Genomic DNA, 25,436 nt, shown 5'->3' with positions numbered 1-25,436 from the left:
AGGTCTGTTGAAACGACTCAAATTGAAAGGGTGAAAATCAGTTTATTAGTTCGATGTTCGGTTTCCACTTTGAGCAGGAAAAATCCCGTTCAAGTTCCTGCAAAAAATAAGTCCAAGCAATTTCCTTTTTCATTTTAGGGGCTAAATGTGTAACCCTTATTGCTTTTATGGATGATCGTCCCAACCAAACGGTACTGGCATTTGAGAACAATTACGCTTTCCTGAGTCATGAATAATAATGATAATTGCAGTTTACTATTGCCCGGTCACAAAAAAAAGAAGAAAAGTGGAGAGAAAATACAGAAAAAAAAAGAATTTACAAGTTAAAAGTGAAAACAACAGTAATAACACTGTTCGGAGAAAAACATCGAATTTAATATGGAAAAGTCAGCAGGTACTGTTCAATAGGTTCTAGTGCCCAAATGTTGATCTTGATGAAGCGTCGGTTGCTCCTGAACAGGAATGAAATATTAAAGCTTACCAATCAGTGACTGCATGACAAATTAGACGCTTTTTGATTTTTTGCCTTGTGCCTTTTCGGCCTGCTTTCTAGGAAACGGAAATAAAAAAAGCTATAGCTAATTTGCTAATGGTATGCAAAGTATCTTCTTGGCCTCCCAACTTTGGCGATTAATTCTTGGGCCACTAGGAGATATGGCATGGACCTTAATGCTGCATTCAGTAGATCTATTGGAGCATATAATAATTGAATTATTAAAAACACACACGGTGTTCTAATTTGAAGCAATAAACACATCACATTTTTGTTATTGTTTTTGCATTATGTTGTGAATTTGTCTTTTGTTTTGTTGTCTTTTCACTTCTTTCCTTCTCTTTCTTACATTATATTCCGTCCGTCATTGTATTTAAAATGGGTCATTAATAAAATTGAATTCAAATTGATTTAGTTGTATTTTTTTTGGCTGATTACAATTTTTAGGGAAGAATCTGTCAAAGATTTGATACCACTTCTCCATGGATTCCCAGCCACAGAACCTTGTGGGGGGGGGGATGATATGACGACGTATATACTTTTATTATTTATAATTGTTTGTTTGTGTATCTGAGTAAGTATCTAAATACCTGGAAAAAAATACAAAGGGATTGTTTAACATTGTCTCTGAGTAGCAAAAAGGAGCAAAGATATTGTAAAGAAAGTCTTATTTCACTTAAAACAATCTGGGCTGAAAATTATAACTTAAATCAACATTGGTATTCAACAAAATTTTGCGTAATCAGGCCTTAGGTCCCAGATGTATTCGATATGTACTTTGATCAACTGCAAAAATTCACACAAGTCAAAGAGGGATTGGTATTCAGAGCGAGGTATTTCAGCAAGCAGTGACAAAGCTGTCATACATACAGTTCCTGCATTTACCACTGTTAAATTTTTCTCTTTTGAATTCACGGGACAGAAATATAATTATTGATTTCAGCATTTATTGTACTTGTTTTTCCTACAAATTAGAAAAGGTAGAAATAATGCAAATAGGACCACTTAAAATGGTATTGTCAGATACATCCTATAGCCCCTGTTTGAAGAAAAAATTCAATTAAGGGGAGAACTATTGAGATGTTTTTCCTAAAAATACTAATTTTTCAGTACCGATGCACAGAATTTCTAATACACAAAGAAGCATATATCTTTTCTGGCAAAAACTTATTTTCCGAACCTCCATCCCTCAAAAACAGTGTTGAACCCCTCAAATTGTTTAACTGGAGCCCATGCTTCTTTCTGACAACAAAAGAGAAGAAAAAACAACCTGGAAAAGCTAATATTTTTGCCAAACAATCTTATCCCAATAAAGTTTTCATATTTGCCTGTGAAATATGATTTTTAAATGCTTCTTAAATTTATGAATTCAACGTGTGAGGATGTTTGGTCATTTGAATAATTTGCCAAACTAATAATTAACCCTAAACAATTTTAATTGTCTTATTAACCAGTCTTGTAAATGTGCCAATACTGATAGGAAAATATCCAGTATAAGGCTTTACTTCTGTTATCATACAATGTACAGACAAACCAAAGTGAGTCGAGGCCCAGGAGATAAAGGCCCATTCAAAAAAAAAACTTGGCGAGGGAGGGAGACCTTCTTGTTTCCATGATTATTTTAAATTTTGATAGACTGGTCAATCAGCTCTTCTTCTCTCTATGGATACGAACTCTCCAGATTAAACATTATTATTTAGGACTACCATGAATCAAGTAGATATTTTTTTTTCTATAAGAGTTCCAAACATACGTCACACAATCTATACAAGCTAATTCCCGGCCAAGAAGGAATGAAACCTCTAATTAACAATTTCTCTCACAATTCTGAAGCATGACTAATAGAGGCACAAATCCACAAAAATGTTAGGGATGGGAATTTCATTTTGTAAAATTATATCAAAAAAGGACTGTTCAAAAAGAAAATTTAAAACATATATTTTTGAAATCTAGAGGGGACTCTGAGCGAATACCCTATTGCCGCCACTGAATTAATATACTAAGAAATTACTTTTAATCAGCATTCCTTGAAAATCTAGCAACAATTTTTTTAACAATTTTCAAAACTCTCCAAAATCTATTAGCCTATTGTGACTTCCAGACTGAGCAAATTCAGGAGTAATTACTAAGTTTAATATGTCATTTCTGGTTTTATAGATTATTGCTTCTTTTGGTTATAAATACAATAGCCAAATAGCCTATACTACCAGAAACCAAAGGTGGATAAAATTACACTAAGAAACTACAGATGATTTAGATTTTTATCAGCAAACTGTAAATGATTGACTATATGGGTATCGTAGGTCACCCTTCTTCTAAATATCTATTGTGGCATCACTTTTAATGTCATAAAATATATTCTGACCAAAAAAAAGAAGCAGAAGTGTCAAGGGCAGGAAAAAAATAAATTTGTTTTATTTTTATTCTTTGAGGTCTATGTCCTTCCCAAAATTCAAAATCTTTCTGAATGTTTGGACATTCCTTATTCAAATAATCATTTTTTTTAAAATCATTCTTGCTCCTCCTTTTGTGAAAATGCAAGTGTACGTGCCTTGTTTATATAGTTGGGGGAATGGAGAAGACAAAGTTGGTGTCGATTCTAAAGCAAACCAAGGGAAACTCAGAAAACCGCATATATCTTAAAAATGATAAGTCAGAAATTCAGTTTGTCATGAGAAAGAACATAGTTGCAGCAATGCAGTTTCAGGCAGCAACAAGCACAAAATTTTAAAATAAGAAATGTGAATGAAAAATCAACAAATAACAACCTAAAAACGCATAGCACAGAATAGCTTAAGAAGGTACAGTTGTCTTCGAAAATCAACAGGTTTTTGTGTTACAGGCAAAAAGCATTGCAGAAATTTAACTAATTAATTTTGCTGTTTTTTTATAGCTAAATATGGAAGCGTTGGCGAAAATGTGGTATGGCTATAAAAACTTCATAATTTTTAAACAGCCAAAAAAGAAATCATAGAAAATTGCAATTTGCATGTACGGGAAGATCTGATAGGCCCAGTTTTCTATTTTGATGTCCTTAGCACTTAAGACGACTTTATAGCATTCTTTGAAATTTATATTATTCTAAATTATTCACCTATTCTTCATTTATATTGGTGGAAAAGGCACATTTGGTATTCTGAGCTTGTGATAGTTTTTTTTATAATATAATTAATATATAAAACCAAAATATCTAAAATCGAGGGTCTAAGGCGGTTTGATTTCATGAGTAAAGAGAAGCTGCTGCAGCTCACCAAGCAGTCTCGGTCTCCAATCCAAGCAGCTGAGCGTCCCTTACTATTGTTGGGACACCTACTTCGAACGCCCCTGCACTTACCCGCAAAGATGATCTTTGACTTTGACCCTATGGAAGCCGGTTGGAAGCGATCCCGTGGCGAACTGAAGAAGCGATGGTCCGAAAGCCTGTCCGAGTTTCTGGCGATGGTAAATACCAGACCAAACGAAGCACAAACGCTCACATTGGACAAAAGCAGATGGAGGAGGCAGACGTCACTCTCTACGCCGACCAGCACCTGGCAAGAGACCTAAGTCAAGTCAAGTCACCTTTTTCTGCTGAAAGCATTTTCTCATTCTCCTATTTGAGTTTAACTTACTTTGACCCCTCCCCCCCCTGAGACAAAGTTGCTGATAAAAATTTTCAATTTATTTTGCAGAAGAAATTTAGCTCGCAGAACATACTTACTTCTGTTTGCAATTCTTATGGCTTTTTCATAGTCTCCATTCTGGTCACACTCTTTCAAGTTTTTATACAATGGAGGCAAGATGTTAGGATCGCCAGGTTTTGACATTGTGGGTGTATGTCTTTCTACTTCTGCGAAAAAAAAAAAGAAAAATTATGTGCAAAAATTTGTTCTGTAAGAAAAAAATATTTGCAAAGATAAAAAAAGAAATAACATAAGTTTTAAGACATGAAACAAAATCTAAGTTTCAGAATCGCTGAAGTTATTATGTTATAAACTTAGTTATAAACTAGTAAAATATCTGACAATTTTGAAATTATTATTATTTTTTTTTGATAAAAGATACTTGATACGTGAACAAGGCCTACAGGTTTGAAAGTACCAGGCTATTATAGTGCCTTTAGAAAGACCCAAAAAACCAAAATTTGTATTAATTACAAATGATGACTCTTTGAAATTACCTGAACTATTAAACATGAAAAGACCAAGAGAACAACCCAAACAAATTAAATTCACAATGAGTGAAAATCAACCTGGACTGTCAAACGAGACAAGACCAAGACAGGCAGCTAAAACAAAGGGCATTGCTAAATTGTCTGAAGTAATCATAATCCAAAATGAAGAAGAAAGACAAATGCTTTTAAAAGATATGCAAAAGCGAGTATCAAAACATATAAAAAATGAAAATGAAGAGCAAAGACAGGGGTGGTTAGAAGAACAGCGGCGTTGTAATCTTCAACACCAACAACGTGTGGTACAAGGCCAAGCATATACGTAGAAACATGCCATAAACTCAGCAAATGTTACATATAAGTCACTGAGACCCTTCAACATTGCTGGTATTCACTGTGGAGCCCTCCATTTTTACGAGGAAAGAGTAGCAAATAAAGGTAATTCCTTTGGAGATTGCTGCTTACATGGTTGAATTGCATTGTCACCACCACAAATTTCAAATGAATTGATTTGCCTTTTTTAAGACGTCACTTGCACTCTGAAGAATTTCATAAACGTATTCGAAATTTGAACTCGTGTTTTGCCCTACCTTCATTCAATATAAGCAATGACCAACCCATAAATAGTCGTAATATATTTATCTTTAAAGTAGCCAGACAAATTTATCACAAAATCAATTTAGCAGCACATCCATCACAAACTACTGAAGGTGAAACTGAGCCACCATTCATACGACCAAATGTACTTTTTAGACCCCAAAGAAGCTGTTGAGGAACGCCTCAACACCTTCATTGGGGTCTAAATTATGGGACTAGTAATCTAATGAATCTCTTGGAAGAAATATTACAAGTCACAAACGACTATGCCAAAGGTTATGAAAAATGCGTGAAGTGGAGGATGATGCAAATTAGATTGCTGCTTCACTGGGACAACAGCCTCCAGATGTGAAATCTATTTTTTACTGTGCCGGTATATGTCGATTATAGACAGTCCAACCCTCCTGCATGTAATGAAGCATGCGCTGTGCTTACTCTTAATGCTGACCATAGTTTTCCACCAAATAAATGGTTGTAAAACAATGTGGCAAATATCTTGTCATTTTAAAGAATACCAACCATCATGTGGAGCCCTTTACCTACCCAATGTTTTATCCAACTGGAACTTCAGGATGGTCAAGGGGTAGGCTACTTTAAACACCTTATATAAGTTGTATACATATAACAGAGCTCGAATTAGCAAGGTATCGTATTGCTTTCCGACCTTAACATGCCAAAAGCCTGTGCAAGCTATAACACCCCACCAGCATTGGATTGGTTTTAATGCTTTGCAGTTTGGTTAAAGTCTTTACCAATAGTATCTTGTCAATACTGATATTCGTGTTGAGCGTGATCGTATTGACTGGATTAAATTTAACCAAAAAACTATTATGGCTGAAAACTACGTAGGTGTTACACGACTTCTCAGCAACTTAGCCTCGAAACATAATGCATTAGTTGGTGAAAAAGTAATACAACCGTCATCATTCGTTGGATCAACAGACTATTTTGCTGAGCATTATGAAGATGCCTTGGCTATTGTTTGTTGCCTTGGACCCCCAGATTTCTTTACAACTGCAACTTGCAATCCTTATTACCCAGAATTTAAAGAAGCAGCAAGTATTAAATTTGATGATAACTCTACTATAGAACAGCCCCTTCAAGATTATCATCCCTATCTCATTACTCGAATTACAAAACTGAAATTTGACACTATAATCAATGATATTGATAAAGAACACATTACTGGAAAGTTGGCAGCATATGTGTATACAATTGAATTTCAAAAACGTGGACTACCACATGTGCATTTGCTATTGATCATGACCCCTCAGGATCAAATCCATAATCCTGTTGAAATTGATGATTTTATTTCAGGTGAATTCCAAATTCCAACAAAAGATTATTAAAAGAATTAGTCTTAAAGTGATTTATAATCCGTGTGGAATTTTACATTCACATGCAAGTTGCATGATCAATAAAAATGGAAAATTCTAGTGGTGTTTTGGTTTTCCAAAGCAATATAATTCATAATTCAGTCACATCTCTAGCCAATGCAAAAAAAAAAAAAAACAACAAAGTATTGGCATTGTTATGATCCAGAATTAGACAAAATGAACAGAGAAGAATGTTCTCATGACCATGCTGTTTATCGAAAAGATTCCAATAATCGCCAAATTACTCGTGATAATCGTCATGTCACCTAATCCTTGCATGCTTAAAAAATTGAAATGTCACATAAATGTCAAATATGTTGGAAATATAGGTCTGGTAGAGTAGCTATATAAATACATATACATGGGACATGATTGTGCTTCAATAAAGATTGTCAAAAATAAATGGTGCATGATTTACAATGAAGCAGAAACCTACGTGGAAGGACTCTGCATTACACCAACTGAGGCCTGCTGGCGATTATTCAGTTACAATATCCAAAAAAAGAGCCATGCTGTTCAATGTTTAGACATCTTTGTTTAGACAAGCCAGACATCTTTACAGAAAAGGATTTTCCAACCTCTGCTGTAACTGACAGACCTTCACCTGATGCTTTGGATCCCGTTGAACGTGGAAACAACCTGGCCAAAACCCCAAGTACAAGTGGGCCTAAAGAATCCTCTAAACCCATTTCAGTTTTGGTGATGCCAGAACCTAAAGCCTAAAGCCAAACCCTTCAGCCATACCCTAAAGCCAAGCCTTGTGAACTGAGTGGCAGAGGCAAGAAGAAAGGCTCTAAAAAGATTCTTACTGATACTCCCGTGAAAAGACTGATTGAAGAACAAGAAGCCAAAATAAAAGATAAGAAAGCATGGGTTGCAGGGCTAGAGGAAAAGTTGAGACTGTTGGAAGAGCAGGAAAAGCAAAAAAAGACCAGACAACAAAAAAGCTATTTGTGGAATCAGAAGGAAGTGATGATGAAAAAATGATTCTTGATGATGATGATAGTGATGACTTGATGAAACTAGGTGAATCAGAAGATGAAAGTGAGAAAAAGGAAGAGATCTTTGACAGTGTTTCTACAGGAGATTTTGTTAAAGTTGTTTATGAAAGAGAGTATTTCCTGGGTCTGTCAAAGAGAAAAACAAGAACAGTGTCAGAGTGAGTGTCATGTATATGGCAAGTCTAAGAAAGTGGAAGTGGGTGGACTGAGAAGACTCAATATTTTAGCCAAGGGAAGTCATTTTGAAAAAGTTATTGCCTCCTACCCCAGCACCCAGTACAGCTTCCAGAGCAGCATCACACTTTGTGTTTTGCTGACTGGTAGTCTAGTCTTGTGCCTAAGATATTTTTACTTTTAAAGTCGAATTATTAATGTAGTTCTTGTATGATGGATAGTTTAAATTTTCTACCAATACATGAATCTTTTTACTATGTCCCAGAGTATACCACCTTGTGTCCCAAGATATACCACCCCTGGTACTTAGTTGGATAAATGGTATAAGCAGGGACATCCCTCTTTTTTTCTTCTAGCTATACAATACAAATCTGGAAAAATGACAGTTTATGCAGCAATTCCAGAGTTTTCATTTGAGCCATAAACCATTTTTCTAGTACATTGTTAACCATGCATTTTGTAGGTTTTCCAAAATCCATCCCTGCATATACCACTCTCCTACAGCTCCCTGACACGCCTACCAATTTTAATCGTCCTAGCACGTCCAGAAGCACCAAAATCGCCAAAGCAGTGAACCCCGCCACCTAACTCCCCCAAAGAGAGCATATCCAGTCCAGTTACGTCAATCACATATCTACAACATTTATAAGCGTTTTCTGAGATGTCCGGTTTCCCCCTCCAACTCCCCCCATTGTCAACACATCTGGTCGGGATTTGAAGTAAGAGCTCTGAGAGATGAATTCTTTCTAATATCAAATTTCATTAAGATCCAGTCACCCATTCTTAAGTTAAAATTACCTCAATTTTCTAATTTTTCCAAATTAACAATCCTCAGCTCCCCCAAAGAGAACGGATCCATACCAATAATGTCAATCTCGTATCTATAACTTGTGCTTATTCTTCCCATCAAATTTCATCCCTATCTCTCCACTCTAAGCGTTTTCCAAGATTTCTGTTTCCCCCCTCCAGCCCCCTATGTCCCCGGATCCGATTCAAATTGAAAATGGAGCATCTGAGACATAAGTTCTATATATCAAGTTTCATTAAAATCCAATCACCCATTCGTAAAATACCTCGATTTTCACGTTTTCCAAGAATTCCGGTTTCCCCCTCCAACTCCCTTCAATGTCACTGGATCTGGTCGTAAAATGAGAGTTCTAAAGCACAAGATCCTTCTAGATATCAAGTTTCATTAAGATCTGATCACCCATTCGTAAGTTACAGATACCTCATTTTTTCTAATTTTTCCAAATTACTCCCCCCCCCCCAACTCCACCAAAGAGAGCAGATCCAGTCCGGTTATGTCAGTCACCTGTCTTGGACTTGTGCTTACTCTTTCCACCAGGTTTCATCCTGATCTATCTGCTTTAAGTGTTTTCCAAGATTCCCCCCCCCCTAATGACACTGGATCTGCTCGCGATTTAAAATAAGAGATCTGAGTTTCGAGGTCCTTCTAAATATGAAATTTCATTGAGATATGATCACTGTTTCGTAAGTTAGAAATACCTCTTTTTTCTATTTTTCTAGAATTATCCCCCCACCAACTCCCCCAAAGAGAGCAGATCCATTCCAGTTATGTCAATCCCATATCTAGGACTTGTGCTTACTTTTCCCACGAAGTTCCATCCTGACCCTTCCAATATAAGCATTTTTCAAGATTTTTGCCCCCCCCCAACTTCCCATTCACCGGATCCAGTCGGGATTTAAAATAAGAGCTCTGAGGCATGATATCCTTCCGAACCTCAAATTTCATTAAGATCCGATCACTGCTTTGTAAATTAAAAATACCTCATTTTTCAAATTTTCTAGAATTAACCCTCCCATCCCCCAGCTCCCCCAAAGAGAGCAGATCCGTTGCGGTTATGTCAATCACGTATCTAGGACTTGTGCTTATTTTACCCACCAAGTTTCATCCTGATTCCTCCACTTTAAGCGTTTTCCAAGATTTTATGTTGCCCCCTCAATTCCCCCAATTTCACCAAATCCAGTTGGGATTTAAAATACGAGCTCTGAGACACGATATCCTTCCAAAATATAAATTTCATTAAGATCCGGTCACTCCTTTATAAGTTAAAAATACCTCTTTTTTCTAATTTTTCGGAATTAATCCCCCCCTCCAACTCCCCAAAACAGAGCAGATCCATTCGGTTATGTCAATAGCGTATCTAGGACTTCTGCTTATTTTTCCCACCAAGTTTCATCCCAATCCCTCCACTCTAAGCGTTTTCCAAGATTTTAGGTTCCCCCCTCCATCTCCCCCCAACGTCACCAGATCTGGTCGGGATTTAAAATAGGAGTCCTGAGGCACAATATCCTTTGAAAAATCAAATTTCATTAAGATACCATCACCGTTCGCAAGTTAAAAATACTTCATTTTTTCTATTTTTTTCTAAATTAACTGGCCCCCATCCACCCCCCCCCCAGATGGTCAAATCGGGAAAATGACTATTTCTAATTTAATCTTGTCCGGTCCCTGATACGCCTGCCAAATTTCATCGTCCTGCCTGACCTGGAAGTGCCTAAAGTAGCAAAACCAGGACAGACTGACAGACCAACAGAATTTGCAATTGGTATAATACCAAGTGCCATAAAAACAGGCCTGGCTCATGGCCTTGAATTCGCCAATAAACAGTGGTTTGATACCCCAGAAGAATCAGCACTGTCCAAAATGCCTTCTGTAATGTGAATAATCTTCACATAGATGCTTGTTTTTGGTAATCCTGCAGATCCAAAAGCTCTTTGGGAAAGATTCAAAAATCAGTTGGCAGAGGATTTCATTTGGCATGCAAGATCTTGCAGTAAAGGGTGCATATTGCATTATTGCATCCAAGTTAAATATGATGGCGATAGAAGGTCAAATTTTCAGTTTTTGGGTGGAACAATATAGCATGGACAACATTAAGATCAACGAAAATGACCAAAACTTGGAATTTCTAAATTCCAGTGAGTGAGCTGTAACTGGAGATATTATCTATTGGCTTCTGCAAGGAAAACAGCTTGAAATTGTTGAAAATATTTTGCATGCTGTCAATAATCCTAATTGTGTTGGGTAAAAATGTTTTTTTAATAGATGGACCAGGAGGTCCAAAAGTAAAACATTTGTTTATAAGACCTTGAACCACATTCTGTATGGAAAAATCACAAAGTACAATGTATGGCTTATACAGGAATAGTAGCAACTTTATCGCCATTTGGACTAACAACACACAAGACCTTCAGCTTGAAAGTTCCAATTTCCTCAGATTTTGTTCCTTGTACAATACATGGTTCAATCAGAAGTTTAGAATAAGCTCAAGTTGTTTTCCTATTTGACAAAGCACCCATGCTTTCAAAGCATGGCTTACAAAATATGGATCAGTTGTTACAGTCCATTGCAAATCCAAACTTGCCATTTGGTAGGAAAATTTTAGTTGCTGGAAGTGATTTTCAACAGTGACAGCCAGTTCAACCCCAAAGCAACTGAAGTGAAACACTCAATTTATCAATAAAAAAAGTTGTCTTTGGAAGAATTTCAAACATGTTTCCTTTGTGAAAAATATATGGGTCAATCCTGAACAGGAAGCATTTGCAAAGTAGGCTACATCATTGGACTGGGAAATGGAAATCTTCCTAAAAATGAACTTAATGAAATTGAATTACCAGAAGACATTATTTCCAGTGGTAATTCAATTGAGAAAGTATTTGGAGAATGTTTGTCTAAGCAAAGTTTCTACTTAATGAAAGATCAAGTTAATTAGTTTCAATCAACAAAGAAGTTAGTAGAATAAACAAAAAAATGTCGATTGCCTCTCAGGAGAATATAATTGTATAAAAGTTACAATGCTGTAAAAGATAAAGAAATTGGAGGAATTACATTTACTCCAAAATTGCTCAATTCAATTGAAACAGCAGATTTACCACCACATGACTTAAAATAAAGAAAAATACAATAGTTATACTATTGCAGAACTTAGATATTTCAGAAGGGATGTGTAATTGGACCTGCCTTATTGTTCCTGGATTATGTAACAGAATAGTTAAAGCAAATATAATTACTGGGGAAAGAAAGTTCACATATTCCAAGGTACACTGGACTCTAGTAAAGGTCAAATTGGATGTTTTGTTCCACAAGATCAATTTCCACTTTCCACTTCTGAAAAGTAAACATGGATTCAACTTCATTTTTCCATTTTCAAATAATCCATATATATAATTAAACACCATCAGTACCATCTAATAATTTCTCAAAAAATTATTAATAGACAAATACTGATAAATTAGGTTAGATTAGTTAGATGGGAGTTGTATGTTTGTTTACAAAAGATTTTCAAGACTTAGAGAATATAACTAATATTTAAAAATGTGATAGAAAAACTGGAAATACAAGGAAAATAGAGAGTATAAAGGTTCTCATTCAGCAAAATATGTTAACTAGGATTATTCTGCATATTATGAAGAAAGAATTGTTTTCTTAACATGATTCCTCATGTACTGCTAGAACCCTAGGCTTATACCAATAGACCTAAAGAGGGGACCAAGTGATGCATTTACTTTCATCCTAGCTAAATTATGGGGTGGTGTTTATATTAACAGACTGTTCAAGTAGCTAAAAAGCTACCTTACCTCTATAGTCAGAATTGCATCCTGATTTCTAATTTAACATGAATTTGTGTCAGAAATGAACTTTACCCTGCCCTTATACCAATTCAGGGTAGGCCTAGATTCCAATTCAGGGTATATATGGTAAAATTCTAGCTTATCTACTTTTTGCTATCTTGAAATGGGGTTAGGTTAGGAAAATAAAACATTCAGGGATAAGACTAAAGACTAGAGTATGTCCCAGGAAGACATTTTGAAGTGCCTACCTCCACCCCTTCTCCCTCTAGAGGGTAGTGGCCTTTGATGATCTTTCAAACAATTTGTGTTACATGAGTGAAACCTTGCAAAACAGATGTTCTTCTCAAATGAAGTACAAGAAAACTGATTACTGCTTATAACTTTGCTCAATCCTTATTAATGAGGTTTCAAAGATCTGCAAATACATTTCCTATATTTAGAAAAAAAAAATCATTGATATGGCTTAAAATTCTAATCAGATAAAAGGAGTTGCATTTCTGGAACTAAAACCAGATAAAAGGGAACTGTTAACTGAAAATTAAGGTAAAATGGTATTTGGTCAAAATTTCAATAGGTATAGACATGTCAAGTAGGCATATTTCTAAGACTTAGAAATCAGAGGAGGGTTAACATGGAATCTTGGAAGCACCTTTCCAGAGTATGTTTTTGGCCCTAGATTCATTGCTGAAAATTTCATTTTCTAAACCTAACCCCTTTCCAAGATACCAAAGAGTAGCTAAACTAAATTTTTACCTGAAATTGCTGCTTGGAGTGATATAAGGATTTGCCATCCTTGTAATACTCTAGTGATGAAACAAAAATTTGTTTGGTGTAGATTGTGGTTGTTGATCTAGACTCTTGTGGAAAACTATGCAGCTTCCCAATTGAAAAGGAACTCCTGGCAGAGCCATTCCTTATCAAGGTGGGACTTGAACATGTTGGTTGAAGTTGCAGAAACTGTTTCCTCAGACAGTTGATTCCATAGATTGATGGCTCTTTGGCTGAAGGAATGACTTCTGTGTCTACTTGTGGAATGCTCTGTAGGGAGCTTCATTGAATGTCCTCTAGTACCAGAATGCAAGAGCTGTGCAAAGACACTGGGAAGGTTTTTTTTAGAAAGGATTTTTTTGGTTAAAATCATATCACCCCTTATCCTTTGGTATGTCAGTGTTGGCAGCTTCAAATGATGTAGTTTTTCTTTGTATGGAAATTTATTCATACTGCTAACCATCTTAGTGGCACAACACTGGATATCCTCAAGCAACTTCTTATTTTTTTGAAAAAAGGGGTTGCCAATGACATTCTAACCTCCAGACATGGTTGTACAAGCACTTTATATAACTACATAAAAACTCTTGGGTGTTGGCTGGAGATGGTTCTTTTTATGATACCAAGGGATTTATCTGCAAAATATGAAACAGACTTTAATTGGTGATCAACAATGACCCCAAGATCTCTGTGATCAGAAACAGCAGAGAGGAATTTATCTCAAAGGAAATACTTACAATGCTTGTTGTGTTTGCCAAAATGGATTAACATTTGTCAACATTAAAAGCAAGAAGCCACATGCTACCCTATCTTCCCAGACTGTCAAGATCTATTTGAATTAATTACTGGTCAGAGGGAGTAGCCACTTTTCTAACTAGTTTTGAGTCATCAGTATAAAGGGTAATAAGATTTGAAAGAAGGGTGGATAGATTGTTGACATAGAAGTTGAAAAGTGTTGGTCCAAGAATAGTGCCCTGGGGCATGCCACTTAATACAGTTGTGAGAGAAGAGAAATGAGGAGTTCCTTGTGAATCAAAAACTCTGTGATCTTTCAGTGAGGAAGCCCATAATCCACTGTACAACACCTTCATTGAAATCTGCAGCCTTCAGTTTGACTATAAGGAATTCATGACAAACCTTGTCAAATGCTTTGGACAGATCAAGAAGAATCATGTCAACAGGAAAACCCTTATCAAGCAGTGTAGTCATAAATTCATATGTTTGGATGAGGTTAGTGTCTTAAGATCTGAATCCATATTTGATGTAGAGAGGATGTTATTGACCTTTAGATGTTCAATTAGAGCTTTGTTAACAGATTGCTCAAGCACCTAACAACTGCAGAGGTGATGTGTATAGTTTTTGCAGAGTCTCTTTGTCCCTTTTCATGGATAGTGGTTATATAAGATGTTTTCCAATCATGTGGTAGTTCCCCATTTTGAAGAGATAACTGGAGCAGTGTGCACAGGGGGTAAGTGAGAGCTTTTCAACACTCCTTAAGAAGACATGGATGAACACTGTCTGGTCTATTTGACTTATTTACATCTAGCTTCCCAAGGCTATTGCAAACCCTTACTTTACTTACTGACAGATTAGGCATGGGAAAAAGCACTTCATACAATGAAGGATCTGGTGAAGAGGTACCTGATTTTGGGGTAAAGGCAGAAGTCTTTACCCTAATTGTGTATTTAGAAGGTCAGCTTTATCTATTGGAGATGAGTGTAGTACATCATGATCAACAAGATCAGGAATAGTATGACGATTTGGGTTTTTAGCAGAGACATGTCTCCAGAAAGATTTTGGGTTTAGCCTGATGTCAGAAACTAATTTTCCCTCATAAGCAGATTTCAGTTTTTTGACAGAATCTGTTAGCCTACATGATTCTGTGCTGACTTGTAAATTGACAGGGTCTCCTGGTTTTTTTGTCTTCATATACCATTTCCAAGCTCTATATTTCTGGTTAATCAGCTTCTTAACTTCTATTTTGCCCATTAGGAGGGGGGACAAGAGTAAATTTCATTACTGATGCAAATGAATGGTAAATTTGGATTCAGGATGCAATTTTGGCTACAGAGGCAAGTTTGAACTTTTACCCAACTCTAAAAATTTTGCAATACCCTGAATTGGTATACAGGCCGATAGGGCAGGGGTAAAGTTGATTTCCAATGCAAATGCATGTTAAACTTAGATCCAGGATGCAATTCTGACTATAAAGGCAAGCTTGTTTCCTAGCTATCAGACCAGTCTGTTAATATGATCATTACCTTCATTATGTTGTAAACTACAAATTTACCTAGGCCTATTTCTATGGTTTGGTTCACAATATTATCTAGCCAAATAAAAATAAGTCACCACCAATCTAGCTTTAGAAAAGGCCTCTTCTTCTGAACCAAATTCAGTGTTTCCACTTCATGATGGCAAGTTTTCCGTTCTGGTAGACCAGAAATCCGTAAAACTCCGACGACTGAAAATGAAAAATCCATAAAATTTTCGGTTAAAAATCCTAAGAATCCATAACAAAAACCTGTTCAAATAGAATTTCTGTGGTAAGTAGTTCTTACAAGCATACTAGTGTGTTCTGTTGGAACACTTTCTGGACTTCAATGTTGCCCTCAAAAAAGATTCCACCAGATCCGTGAACTCATGAAGGCCAGTAACTCGGAAGCTAGCTCCTTCGAAAGCCTCTAAATTTTGCAAAAAATGCACGCTTAGTGACTAGAAGGGATACGGATATCAATTAATTATAATACATAATGCTGTATAAAAAGACATTATCGAGGCATTAGTCTGGTCTCTGTAGGTAGTAAATTACTGAGTAATATGATACTTCTTAGACTGAGACATGCTGTAGACAAAGTTTTAAGGGAAGAACAATTCGGTTTTAGAAAAGGTAGAGGATGTGTCGACCATGTTTTCACACTTAGGTTAATAATTGAGAAGTCCCTTCGTTGTCAAACACCTTTGGCCCTCAGTTTTATCGATTATGAGCAAGTTTTCGATCTTGTTGATAGAAGAGCGTTAACAAAGGTTTTATCGTTATATGGTAAACAGAAAAATACATTAAAGTGATTTGTGCTATGTGCAAGAATAATACTGCTGTGGTTAAGGTAGGAAATGAGGTTAGCAACTGGTTTTGTATTAAATCAGGAGTTAAGCAGGGTTGTGTTCTATCCCCTTTTATATGGATCATTTTGATGGACTTCGTCTTAAGGAGCACAGGAAAGGCAATTGGAGACCATGGAATCAAATGGGGAGTAAGAACGCTCCTGGACTTAGATTATGCTGACGATTTAATCATATTAGATGAAAGTGTGAGCAAAATGAATGAATTTTTGGAGGTTTCGCGAGTTCAGGGTGCTAATATAGGCTTGAAAATTAATGTTAAGAAGACTAAGTCACTAAGGCTAGGAATAAGTGAAGATGAACAGGTGATATTAGGTAACGAAAAGATTGATCAGGTTAGAAGCTTCAGTTACCTTGGTATTATTATTAGTAAAGATGGTGGGAGCAGTGAAGATGTTAAAAGTAGAATAGATAAGGCTCAGGCTGTTTTTTCACAGTTAAAAAAAGTTTGGAAGAATAGAAAGATAAGTCTACAAACCAAGATTAGAATATTGGAAGCTACAGTGATGACAGAGGTCAAATATGGCTCTGATGCATGGGCACTCCGAAAAGCAGATGAAAATTTACTAGATGTTTTCCAGAGAAATTGCCTACGCATTGTTCTGGGTACCCGGCTGACTGATCGTATTTCAATCAGTAGGTCATACGAAAAGTGTGGTTCAATCTCGCTTTCTAGGGCTATAATCAAAAAAAGGTTGAGATGGCTAGGCCACGTTCTACGGATGAAGGATGACAGATTACCAAAGAATGTCCTTTTTGGGCAACCGTCTGGGGCTACAGAGAAAGCAGGTCGTCCTTGTCTGGGTTGGGAGAATGTCATAAATAAAGATTTAAAGAAAATGGGAACTTCCTGGGAGGGTGTAAAGAGGGAGGCATTAAATAGATTAGGTTGGAGGAGGAGCGTGCGTAGCTGTTTTGGCCTCAGGCGGCTTGGTGCAGCAGTGAGTTATTAGTAGTAGTAGTAGCAGTAGTAGTATAAAAAGACAAACAAGCATTTTTTGGGGTACTGGGATACAATGGAAATCAGTCTCCACTACATGTCGGCGACGGCATGAGCTCCAGAAGCAAGAGATTCACTTTGTATATTAACTAGTGTTTGCCACCCTTCGGCCGTCGCGTTTGCCTTGACCGACATGATTTTTTTCGTCAGCTTTCGGTCCAGGATAATCTATTCGGAGTGAACGCTAATCCCTACCTTCGTTTGCATTGCATTCTTTAGCGAAATGGATGAGAGACGATTCCGAGAATCAGTTTTGCGGTTTTTTAGGACACTAGGGAAACGTTCAACGACGGTGTTTGAGAATGGTAGCGAAAGCAAATAATTAATTACAATCATGACGTTTGCCAGCCTTGTACTTCCAGTGGGAGTATTGATCTCGGAAATCTTTCTCCAGAAGTCCAAAGTTTCAGTACTTTTGGGGAGGTCTGAGACCAGCATTTCCCGCCATTCGTCATGAATGTTTTTAGCATTCCAAATCGGAAGCTTGTATTTGGGAAGAAATGTTGATAGTTTTATTGGAGCTGCCGAGTCGGGGGCCATTATAGAGTCTAACAGATCAGTGTATACGAGCATTTCGTCATCAAATTGGAATGTTTGCTGGGTCTGCTTAATCACCTCGACGTAAAGAAAACGGGCTAAATCATACACCAAATAAACAGAAAGGTCATCAGTGCGAGTTCTTGGGACTGACTGCAACGTCTCCTGAGATTCATAAACGAGCATCCCAAGGTATACTTCTTCCAAAACAAAGTATTCCCTGACATTTTCAAGGTCCAACTCTAACGCAGATGTCCCTCTGACGTAGTCTGCTTTCATAAAGTTCATTGCCAATTTACGAATCAGCAGCTCCACTTCTGGTTTTATATGATGGGAGAGCGGCTTCTCGCTCACTAAGAGTTTGTTAGAATTATTGGATAATTCCAGAACATAGCTTTCAAATTCAAACTGGATTTTCAGAAGTGAATTAGCCAACGCTTGTGCAGCTCAATCGTTAGCATGAGTAGGATCTTTGAGAGCTAGCCCTTGGAAGTAGAGTTGTAAAGGACTATACTGTTCGAGAATCCTATCAACTCACAATTTAAGTGAAAGCCAACGCCTCTGCCCTGGCGAGAGCATTCGATGGATATCTGTGTCCATAAATCTTTAGAAGGCAACAAAGTCACTCCTTCTCTTAGCAATCATGTTGAAATGGGCAAACACAGTACGACATAAATCTTCTAACCCCTTTAGTAGCTTCTTACAGGCATAAGATGCTACTAGATGTATTATATGGCTGCTATACTTTATACAGGTGATCCAGGGATAATGTGCCTTGATCCTGCTGACAACGGACTTGTCGGAGCTAAGCATGGTATTACAGGTATCTGAACAGTAGCCGACCCAGTTCTCGAATGGTATCTTTCTATCTTTGATAGCCTTCTCGACAAGCTCAAAGACTGTCTTTACTCTTGAGTCAGGACATTCGATCATGTCCAGCAGGTCAACTTTTATTTCAAGTTCTGAGTTGCAAAATATGACGGCAACAGCATGTTGTTTCACCACACTTACATCAGTTATCTCATCGACAATTACCGTGAACTGAGTTGACTCGACTTTTTCGCAGAGCATCTCATTAAAATAAGGCCCTAGCCCTTGACGAACAATGTTAGCTGCTTTTGTTTTCCAAGAGCAGTCTTTTCAGTTACAGACTTATTTGGCAGGCTTTTCAGAGTGGTACTAGCTTCTCTATCAGGGAGAAAGCCCAGTCATTCTCAACAAGGAAGACACCCAGCTTGGTTTCCGTAGTCTTAATGTCTTTACAATCAACTGCAAACACATGATTGAAAGGGACAGTGGTTTTTTCGCAGAGTCTATACTCCTCACTAGTTCCTGATGCTTTGCAGATTTTGCATGTTTACCAAGCTCAGTGTTTCCACGAATAAAGCTCTTTTTACAGTATATACAAAATCCCTTTTCGTTACTGGCTTTATCTCTTGCCTATAAACTCAGGCATTCTCAGCCAACTAGACTGAAACTTGGACCTCGATCGGGCATACTTTTTCTTAGCTGACGTTGATTCTCTTCTTCTTCTCCTATCTTCTTTGCTATCTATTTCCATTGCACTAGCTGCATCTTCACCATCGTTAGTTTAGGACTCAGTGTCAACTATGTTAAAAGTCATGCCAGCTTTACTTCGTATCTAGATAAAATAGGCTACTTAGGAGTGCAGAGTGTACTCTGACAGGTACAAGGACACAGGAGAAAAAAAAACTGCATTAGGTAATTAGAAGTATATTCGGTCAAAGTTGAACTTCCATTAAAGTGGAGCTCCATTGCAAGTGAAAAATCCGCAATGAGTATATACATTTAGCAATTTTTAGAAGTAGGTCTAGTCAGTAAAATCAGCAAACAATTGTGGAGTTCATTAAAATGTAAAAAAAAATTAACGAGAGTAAATTATGCTTGGAAAGTTCTAATACGAAATGCACGGAATCCTCTTCTTTGTTCTTTCTCTGAAGAATATTCCAATTTTTTTTAACCAAAATCTAAATCAGTACTAATAGAACAAAATCACACTGAAAGATCCTATACTATTTTGAGGATTAAGACATTAAATAATTTGACACATTAGCGAAAAGGATTTTGATAGTCCCATTTGTTCCAAGCTACCAAACTTTTCAAAGGTGATACATCACCTAACCCAGCTCCAAAGAATAATTATGCTAGCCTGTATTTTGTATGGTAGCACAGGTAGGTGACTACTTAATAGCTTTTTAGACTAGATTACAACTAGACCCACCAGCCTAGTTATCTCTGTAATAGTCTATGTTACAAAGTTCTGCAACTGAAAAATTGAAAAAAAGTAAAACTTTATATCCTAGCTCAGTGCTTTACTACCTAGGTTACTTCGGTAAAGAGTCTCCTCGAGATCCAGTGGTGGATCCAAGGGGGACGAAGGGGGCGATCCCCCTACAAACCTTGATTTAATTATTTTGTATCTTGGCTAGAATTTTTCAGCGTGCAGACTGGCCGAATCTTTTTATTACATTCGTTTAACAGCAAGAATGTTAAAAAATTTCGATTTCTATTTACTTTGTCAAAGCAAGTTGAAGTGAAATCCAGTGCTTCCACTTGTTTCTCTTTAAAAATCTTGCCAGGAACCTAAGGAATCCTAAAAAATCCTACTCAAGAAGTCCGAAATTCCTGTCAAAACTCCATTTCTATAGAGCTTTAATAACTTTGTTGTGCGACTAAGGTATTTGACAGAATATACTTCTTTCTCTTTAACCAGGAAATTACCCATGATTTCCATCAGAAAATTTCCTGAATCAAAACATCAGTCAATGATACTGTCCGCTTTATGAAATGCAATAAATTGACTAATAGTTGGAACTACATAGAAAATAGATTCTAGGCCTAACATGATTTGTAAGCCTTGCTTATGATAAGTACTAAGCAGATAAAACAAAATTGGTACAACCTTTCTCTCCTATACAACTATGACACAAAGCATAGCTCAAAATAAAATAAAAGTAAGCATCGTTGTATTTGAATTTCGACTTCGATCCTTCTGGAGAAGAACTTCCACCCCCCCCCCCCAACAGGGTATACCAACGGGCTGGATCCTGCCCCTATTGAGACCTATGCACTAAGTTTCCAAGAACGGGATATCAGTTTTTCAGGAAAAGGATCTCAGTGGATCAGACCGGCCATCTTACAGATTGCTATGGAGCTTGCGGTCAAACTAAAGAAAATTACGCATGAAACAGAGTTGAAATTTGCTCAACTTTACGTCAACAAAAAAGCAGTAACATAATTCAGAGTAAATTTTTATTAAGATAATGACTAAACTAGTTTCATTAAACGAGTTTGAGTAATAAATTAAATTAGTCGAAAATATGCCTAATAACGCACTAATAGTGTCCAACCAATGACACACTAATAAGTCTGCATCTTTTGACTAATCAAGTGATTTAACTAGTTACTTCTTATTATGATAATCAAGGTTTGATTATGTTTTAGTGTTTTATCTAATTTAATTAAATGAATTAAAAGAATGGTTAAATAAAAAAATTATGAGAAACGTTGAAAGTATTTTTTTTAGAAAAGTTTGTAGAATTAAAAAAATAAGATAGGAGCGAATTAGGAACATTAGTTTTAGGGTTATTTTTAGGATTGGTCATTGAGATTGGAGAGAATTAAGAAGTGAGATTCAAAATACTTAAGGTGAGAATTTGCTTTTGAGTTCAGAATGATAATAAAAGATACTACAGAAAGCATGGACATTGACAAGAATTTCATTAAAATTATTTTCTAACAAATTACACTTTTTATGAAAAAAAAGATAAAAAGGTGGGTGCTTTAGAAGGAACCTTAAAGTGCATGATCTCTCTGCCAAATAACATTTCTTTCTGTAGGCAAGAAGTAGTTGGCAAATATTTCTCCAAAATTTCTGGATTTTTTCAAAGCATAAATTACTTGATGTGCGACCTAAATTCTGTAATCAAGCATTTGAAATAAACTCTGCTTAAGTGATTGGGGTACAACATAAAGTAATAATGTAATTGTAAGGTCAAAGTGCACATTCTACGATTGTCAGAAATGTCCCGGGCTGCATGATTATTTGTGATCTAAAAAGTCTGAAACTTTGCACAAAAATACCGAAAGTGTTCTCAATTAACCTGCAAATTGAGGAGACTTCATAATTGCATATCGTTTGGAGTTCAGCAAGGTTTCTAATAGGAAGGGGGTTTATTATGCAGTCCATGAGCGGAAAGGCTTCGTCCCATTAGAAAAAATGTGGAAACATGGTGTTAGTTCCAAAGAGTTTTTTTGGATGGAGGAAGCATGGTATCTCATCTATTGATGCGCTTCTCAAATTCAGACCGATGAAAGACACCACCATCACTAGCGGATCTATAGGCACCAATGCCACATAACAAAATTTGTAGTTCAAATCACAAGTTGCAAGTAAAATAACACTAAAATAGTTCTTATAGTTACAAAACTGTGATTAAAAACTGTAAGGGAATTGAAGCCTGAAGTGTGTACCATCCGTCGGGTAAAGATCAGCGTTGGGTAAAGCACTGCCGTTTTTCGTCGGGTAAAGGTCTGTGCTGCAGTAACTTTCAAGTCTTCCTCAGATGGGGTAACAAGCAAATTGGGAGAAAGAATGTCAAAATTGTCAGGCTGTTTCCTGTTGCTAAACACAAAGTCAAGGCTAGGCAAGTCTCAGGGGATATGGCTTTTCTATAATTTGTATTTTTCTTTGTAATTTTTACTCGAACTTTACTTGGCAAATCAGAAAATTTATTTCTAGTAAAGCGTGTAAAATTCATGAGTTCTTCATCATCGCCAGTTAGGAGAAGCTTATCAAGCAAGTTTAACTACCCTATTTTGTATTTATTATTGTTTTCTAGTATCTGACGTATCAACTGCTTATTTTTCTTTCGGCATTTTCATTATGCTCGGAATCAAGTGGTGGTGACGCGATAACTAAAAAATCATCGTCTTATGTGTCATGTTGAAAATTTTTAAACTAACTGCCAAGTGCCGGAAGTAGCGACATTAAAAAAAAGAAAAGGGTTTTTAAAGAGTTTTTAGTCACTGTGGTCTAAAGGAAAAGTAATTTAGTCTGAAAGATTGGCTATATAAAACCGTGAGCGTAATTCTTACATTTTGGTTTGAAACAGCCATAAATAATGATAAATTTAAATTGTGATCCTTTCGTATTCAAGATTTTGTATGCAGGGTATATGAGCTACCTATTAGTTCTTTCACCCTTTCGACTCCCCAAAGAGTATCTTCAAATAGTCAGAGATCCCTCATCCTCATGTGTAGCCGAGCCTTGGATATAAAGAAGTCTTCCTGTCAATTGATAACCAATAATCCCAATTAAAGTCCTAAGACTATAAATGGGTTGTGGTACGTGCAGGTGCTAGAGCTACCTATCCCCAGCAATTTAAGGCCTATTGACTGGCCGTTACCAATGCCGTCCTTCCCATTCATTCCCAACCTTTATGCACACTCCAAAACAAATGATAAAAAAAACCTTTTTCTTTGTTTTGATTGTGCATTATCACTAATCTATTTTTCTCGTCTTTGAGATGTCAATAGATGCCTTAAAGATGTTTCTATCAAAGTGCCAAGGCAGGTTAGAATTCGGGATTGCAGTATAGGTATTTGATATATCAGCCATTTAGCAGAGGCACTTAAGGGAAATAATCTCCACGCTTAGTGGCTGACAATCAAATAAGAAGTGTTGGATAGTTTCATCGGTTGAGAAGCAGACACGGCACAGAGGGGAGTGATGTAACTTCCAATTCAATTGGAAACTATTAAGATGAAAGACACATGATTTCAGCTATACTACCGCATAGCTTTTTATCGATATCTAAGAGCTTTCAAAAATCGAAAATTTACCATCATCAATTGAACCAAATTTTGTGGTATTTGCTCTGAAGAAAGACCGAAATGCCACACTGGACAAGCAAACTCGAGTTTTGTCCGAATAAAAGAACAATAAAGTTGCATAAGGTCCTTAGGGGTGCAAGAAAATTTCATCAAAAGTTTTAGAAGAAAAAAGAAGCGGAAGCTCGTTTGGGGATGTTTTGAACATGGGCGTGCCATTTCAAGTTTGTAATAATTGTCACCCCAAGTAGTTTAATGTATGTGACAGAGATTTTGGGAGGACTGGGGTTTGTGAAATAGGGGGGTGGTTAAAAAAAATTAAATATCATAGCTAACGATTTATTAGCGTTAAATTTCATCTTCGACAAAGAAGCCTCCTGAGTGATATCGTCAATTTTTGTCATAATTGAGCTTTTAATATTTCGTTGGCAAACCTCAAGTGCAGATAGGTCGTCCACATACTTCCATCACTTAGTGTGTTCAAGTCATGAGCCTATTAACCATTATAAGGAATAAAATGGGACCCATCATAGTCCCCTGGAGGACTCAGCGAAAGATAGAAGTGGATCGAAATAAACATTTTAATATTTAAGCACTTGAAAACGATTTGTTAAAAAGGGGGCAACAATTTTAATTAGAAAAAGACTCACTTGAAACTCCGTCAGCAGTTTATTTACAAGGATACTGGGGTCAATTAGGTCGAACGCTTTGATCAATTAATAAAAGATCCAACAAAGTATCAGGATTTTCAAGGTTTTTAAGAACAGTGTCAAGAAGACTAGCAAGGTAGTGAGAAGAAGATGTCTCTTTCGAGGTTTCAAATTGTTGCAAGATAATAATTTCAAGAATATGTATGTTTAAACATTTAGATAAGAAACCCTCGCACATTTTTGAAAACATTGGGGTTAAGGTGATTGGTTGTACTCCATTAAAATCGTTCAGGTCTCCCTTCTTTTGGATTGGAGTAACTTAGCCTAGCTTCCAGCACAACGATTAACATCCAGAATTACTAATATCATTAAAAATACTAACAAGGGGTGTTAATAGTTTAGGAAGGCAATTATTAGATCAATAGGGGTATCAATGGGACAGATACCATTTTTTTTCAGTTTCTGTATTTTTTCTATTATTTGTTTCTCTGAAATTTCCAGGATTTTATCTTTTGGAATCTCAGGGATTGAGAAAAGGGGGAAAGTTCATAAAATGCTAGCTAGGTGTTTATTAAGCTCATTGGCTGTCTGTTCGGGCTGTTAATCCAGAAGAAAATTAAGTTTCTTGCAAGAGCGATCCCCTATTTCGTTTGACTTATTAAACTATTGCTCAGGTTTGCTCTATTTTAACTAATTTATTTTATTCTTACCATAACGAGACTGACCATGGCGTATTTCTTCCTTTATTTGTTTCCGGAGGGCTAAGGCATCCTCTTTTTTCTGAGGTAAAAAAGTTTTAGTTTCAAATGGATTAGTCCTTTTGTTTTTTTTATTAATGTAAGGTTTATCTGAGGACTATACCTTCTTGGTAACCTCTAGGAAACAGTTTTGGTAATTTGTAATTAATTTTTTTTAAATAAAATAGCCTTTGGATTCAGATTTACACACGACAAAACATCATTTCAACTCTAAGACGTAATCCAAGGTCCAAAATCAAAAAGACATTGACTTGTTATTGGCGGTAAAAAAATCCAGAACCTGAGTAATCTATTTTAAAAACTAGTACCGGTTTCAAAAATATCATGAAATGATAGCTACTATCGAGGGGGAGAAGGGTAGTT

The 25,436-nt window shown here is 36.5% G+C and overlaps 1 protein-coding gene across 6 annotated transcripts in view; it reads right to left on the bottom strand.

Annotated features, from left to right (window-relative positions):
- The window catches only part of LOC136038268 (signal recognition particle subunit SRP72-like), a 58,346-nt gene extending 42,768 nt beyond the window's left edge, over nucleotides 1-15,578 (bottom strand). The window contains exons 1-2 of one of the 6 annotated variants that reach the window (XM_065721397.1): nucleotides 15,505-15,578; nucleotides 4,194-4,322 (exon numbers count right to left, since the gene is read on the bottom strand). In XM_065721397.1, coding sequence (XP_065577469.1) covers nucleotides 4,194-4,299 — 106 coding nt within the window. In that variant the 5' untranslated portion in view covers nucleotides 4,300-4,322; nucleotides 15,505-15,578. The other 5 variants (XM_065721411.1, XM_065721389.1, XM_065721407.1 and 2 more) reach the window with 5 other exon arrangements.
- Between the last annotated feature and the right edge of the window lie 9,858 nt (nucleotides 15,579-25,436).

The sequence above is a fragment of the Artemia franciscana genome, chromosome 2 (assembly GCF_032884065.1).
Source record: "Artemia franciscana chromosome 2, ASM3288406v1, whole genome shotgun sequence".
NCBI classification, from domain to species: Eukaryota; Metazoa; Arthropoda; class Branchiopoda; order Anostraca; family Artemiidae; genus Artemia; species Artemia franciscana.
Note: the sequence above shows the minus strand (reverse complement) of the source record. Positions and strands in the feature narration are given on the sequence as shown.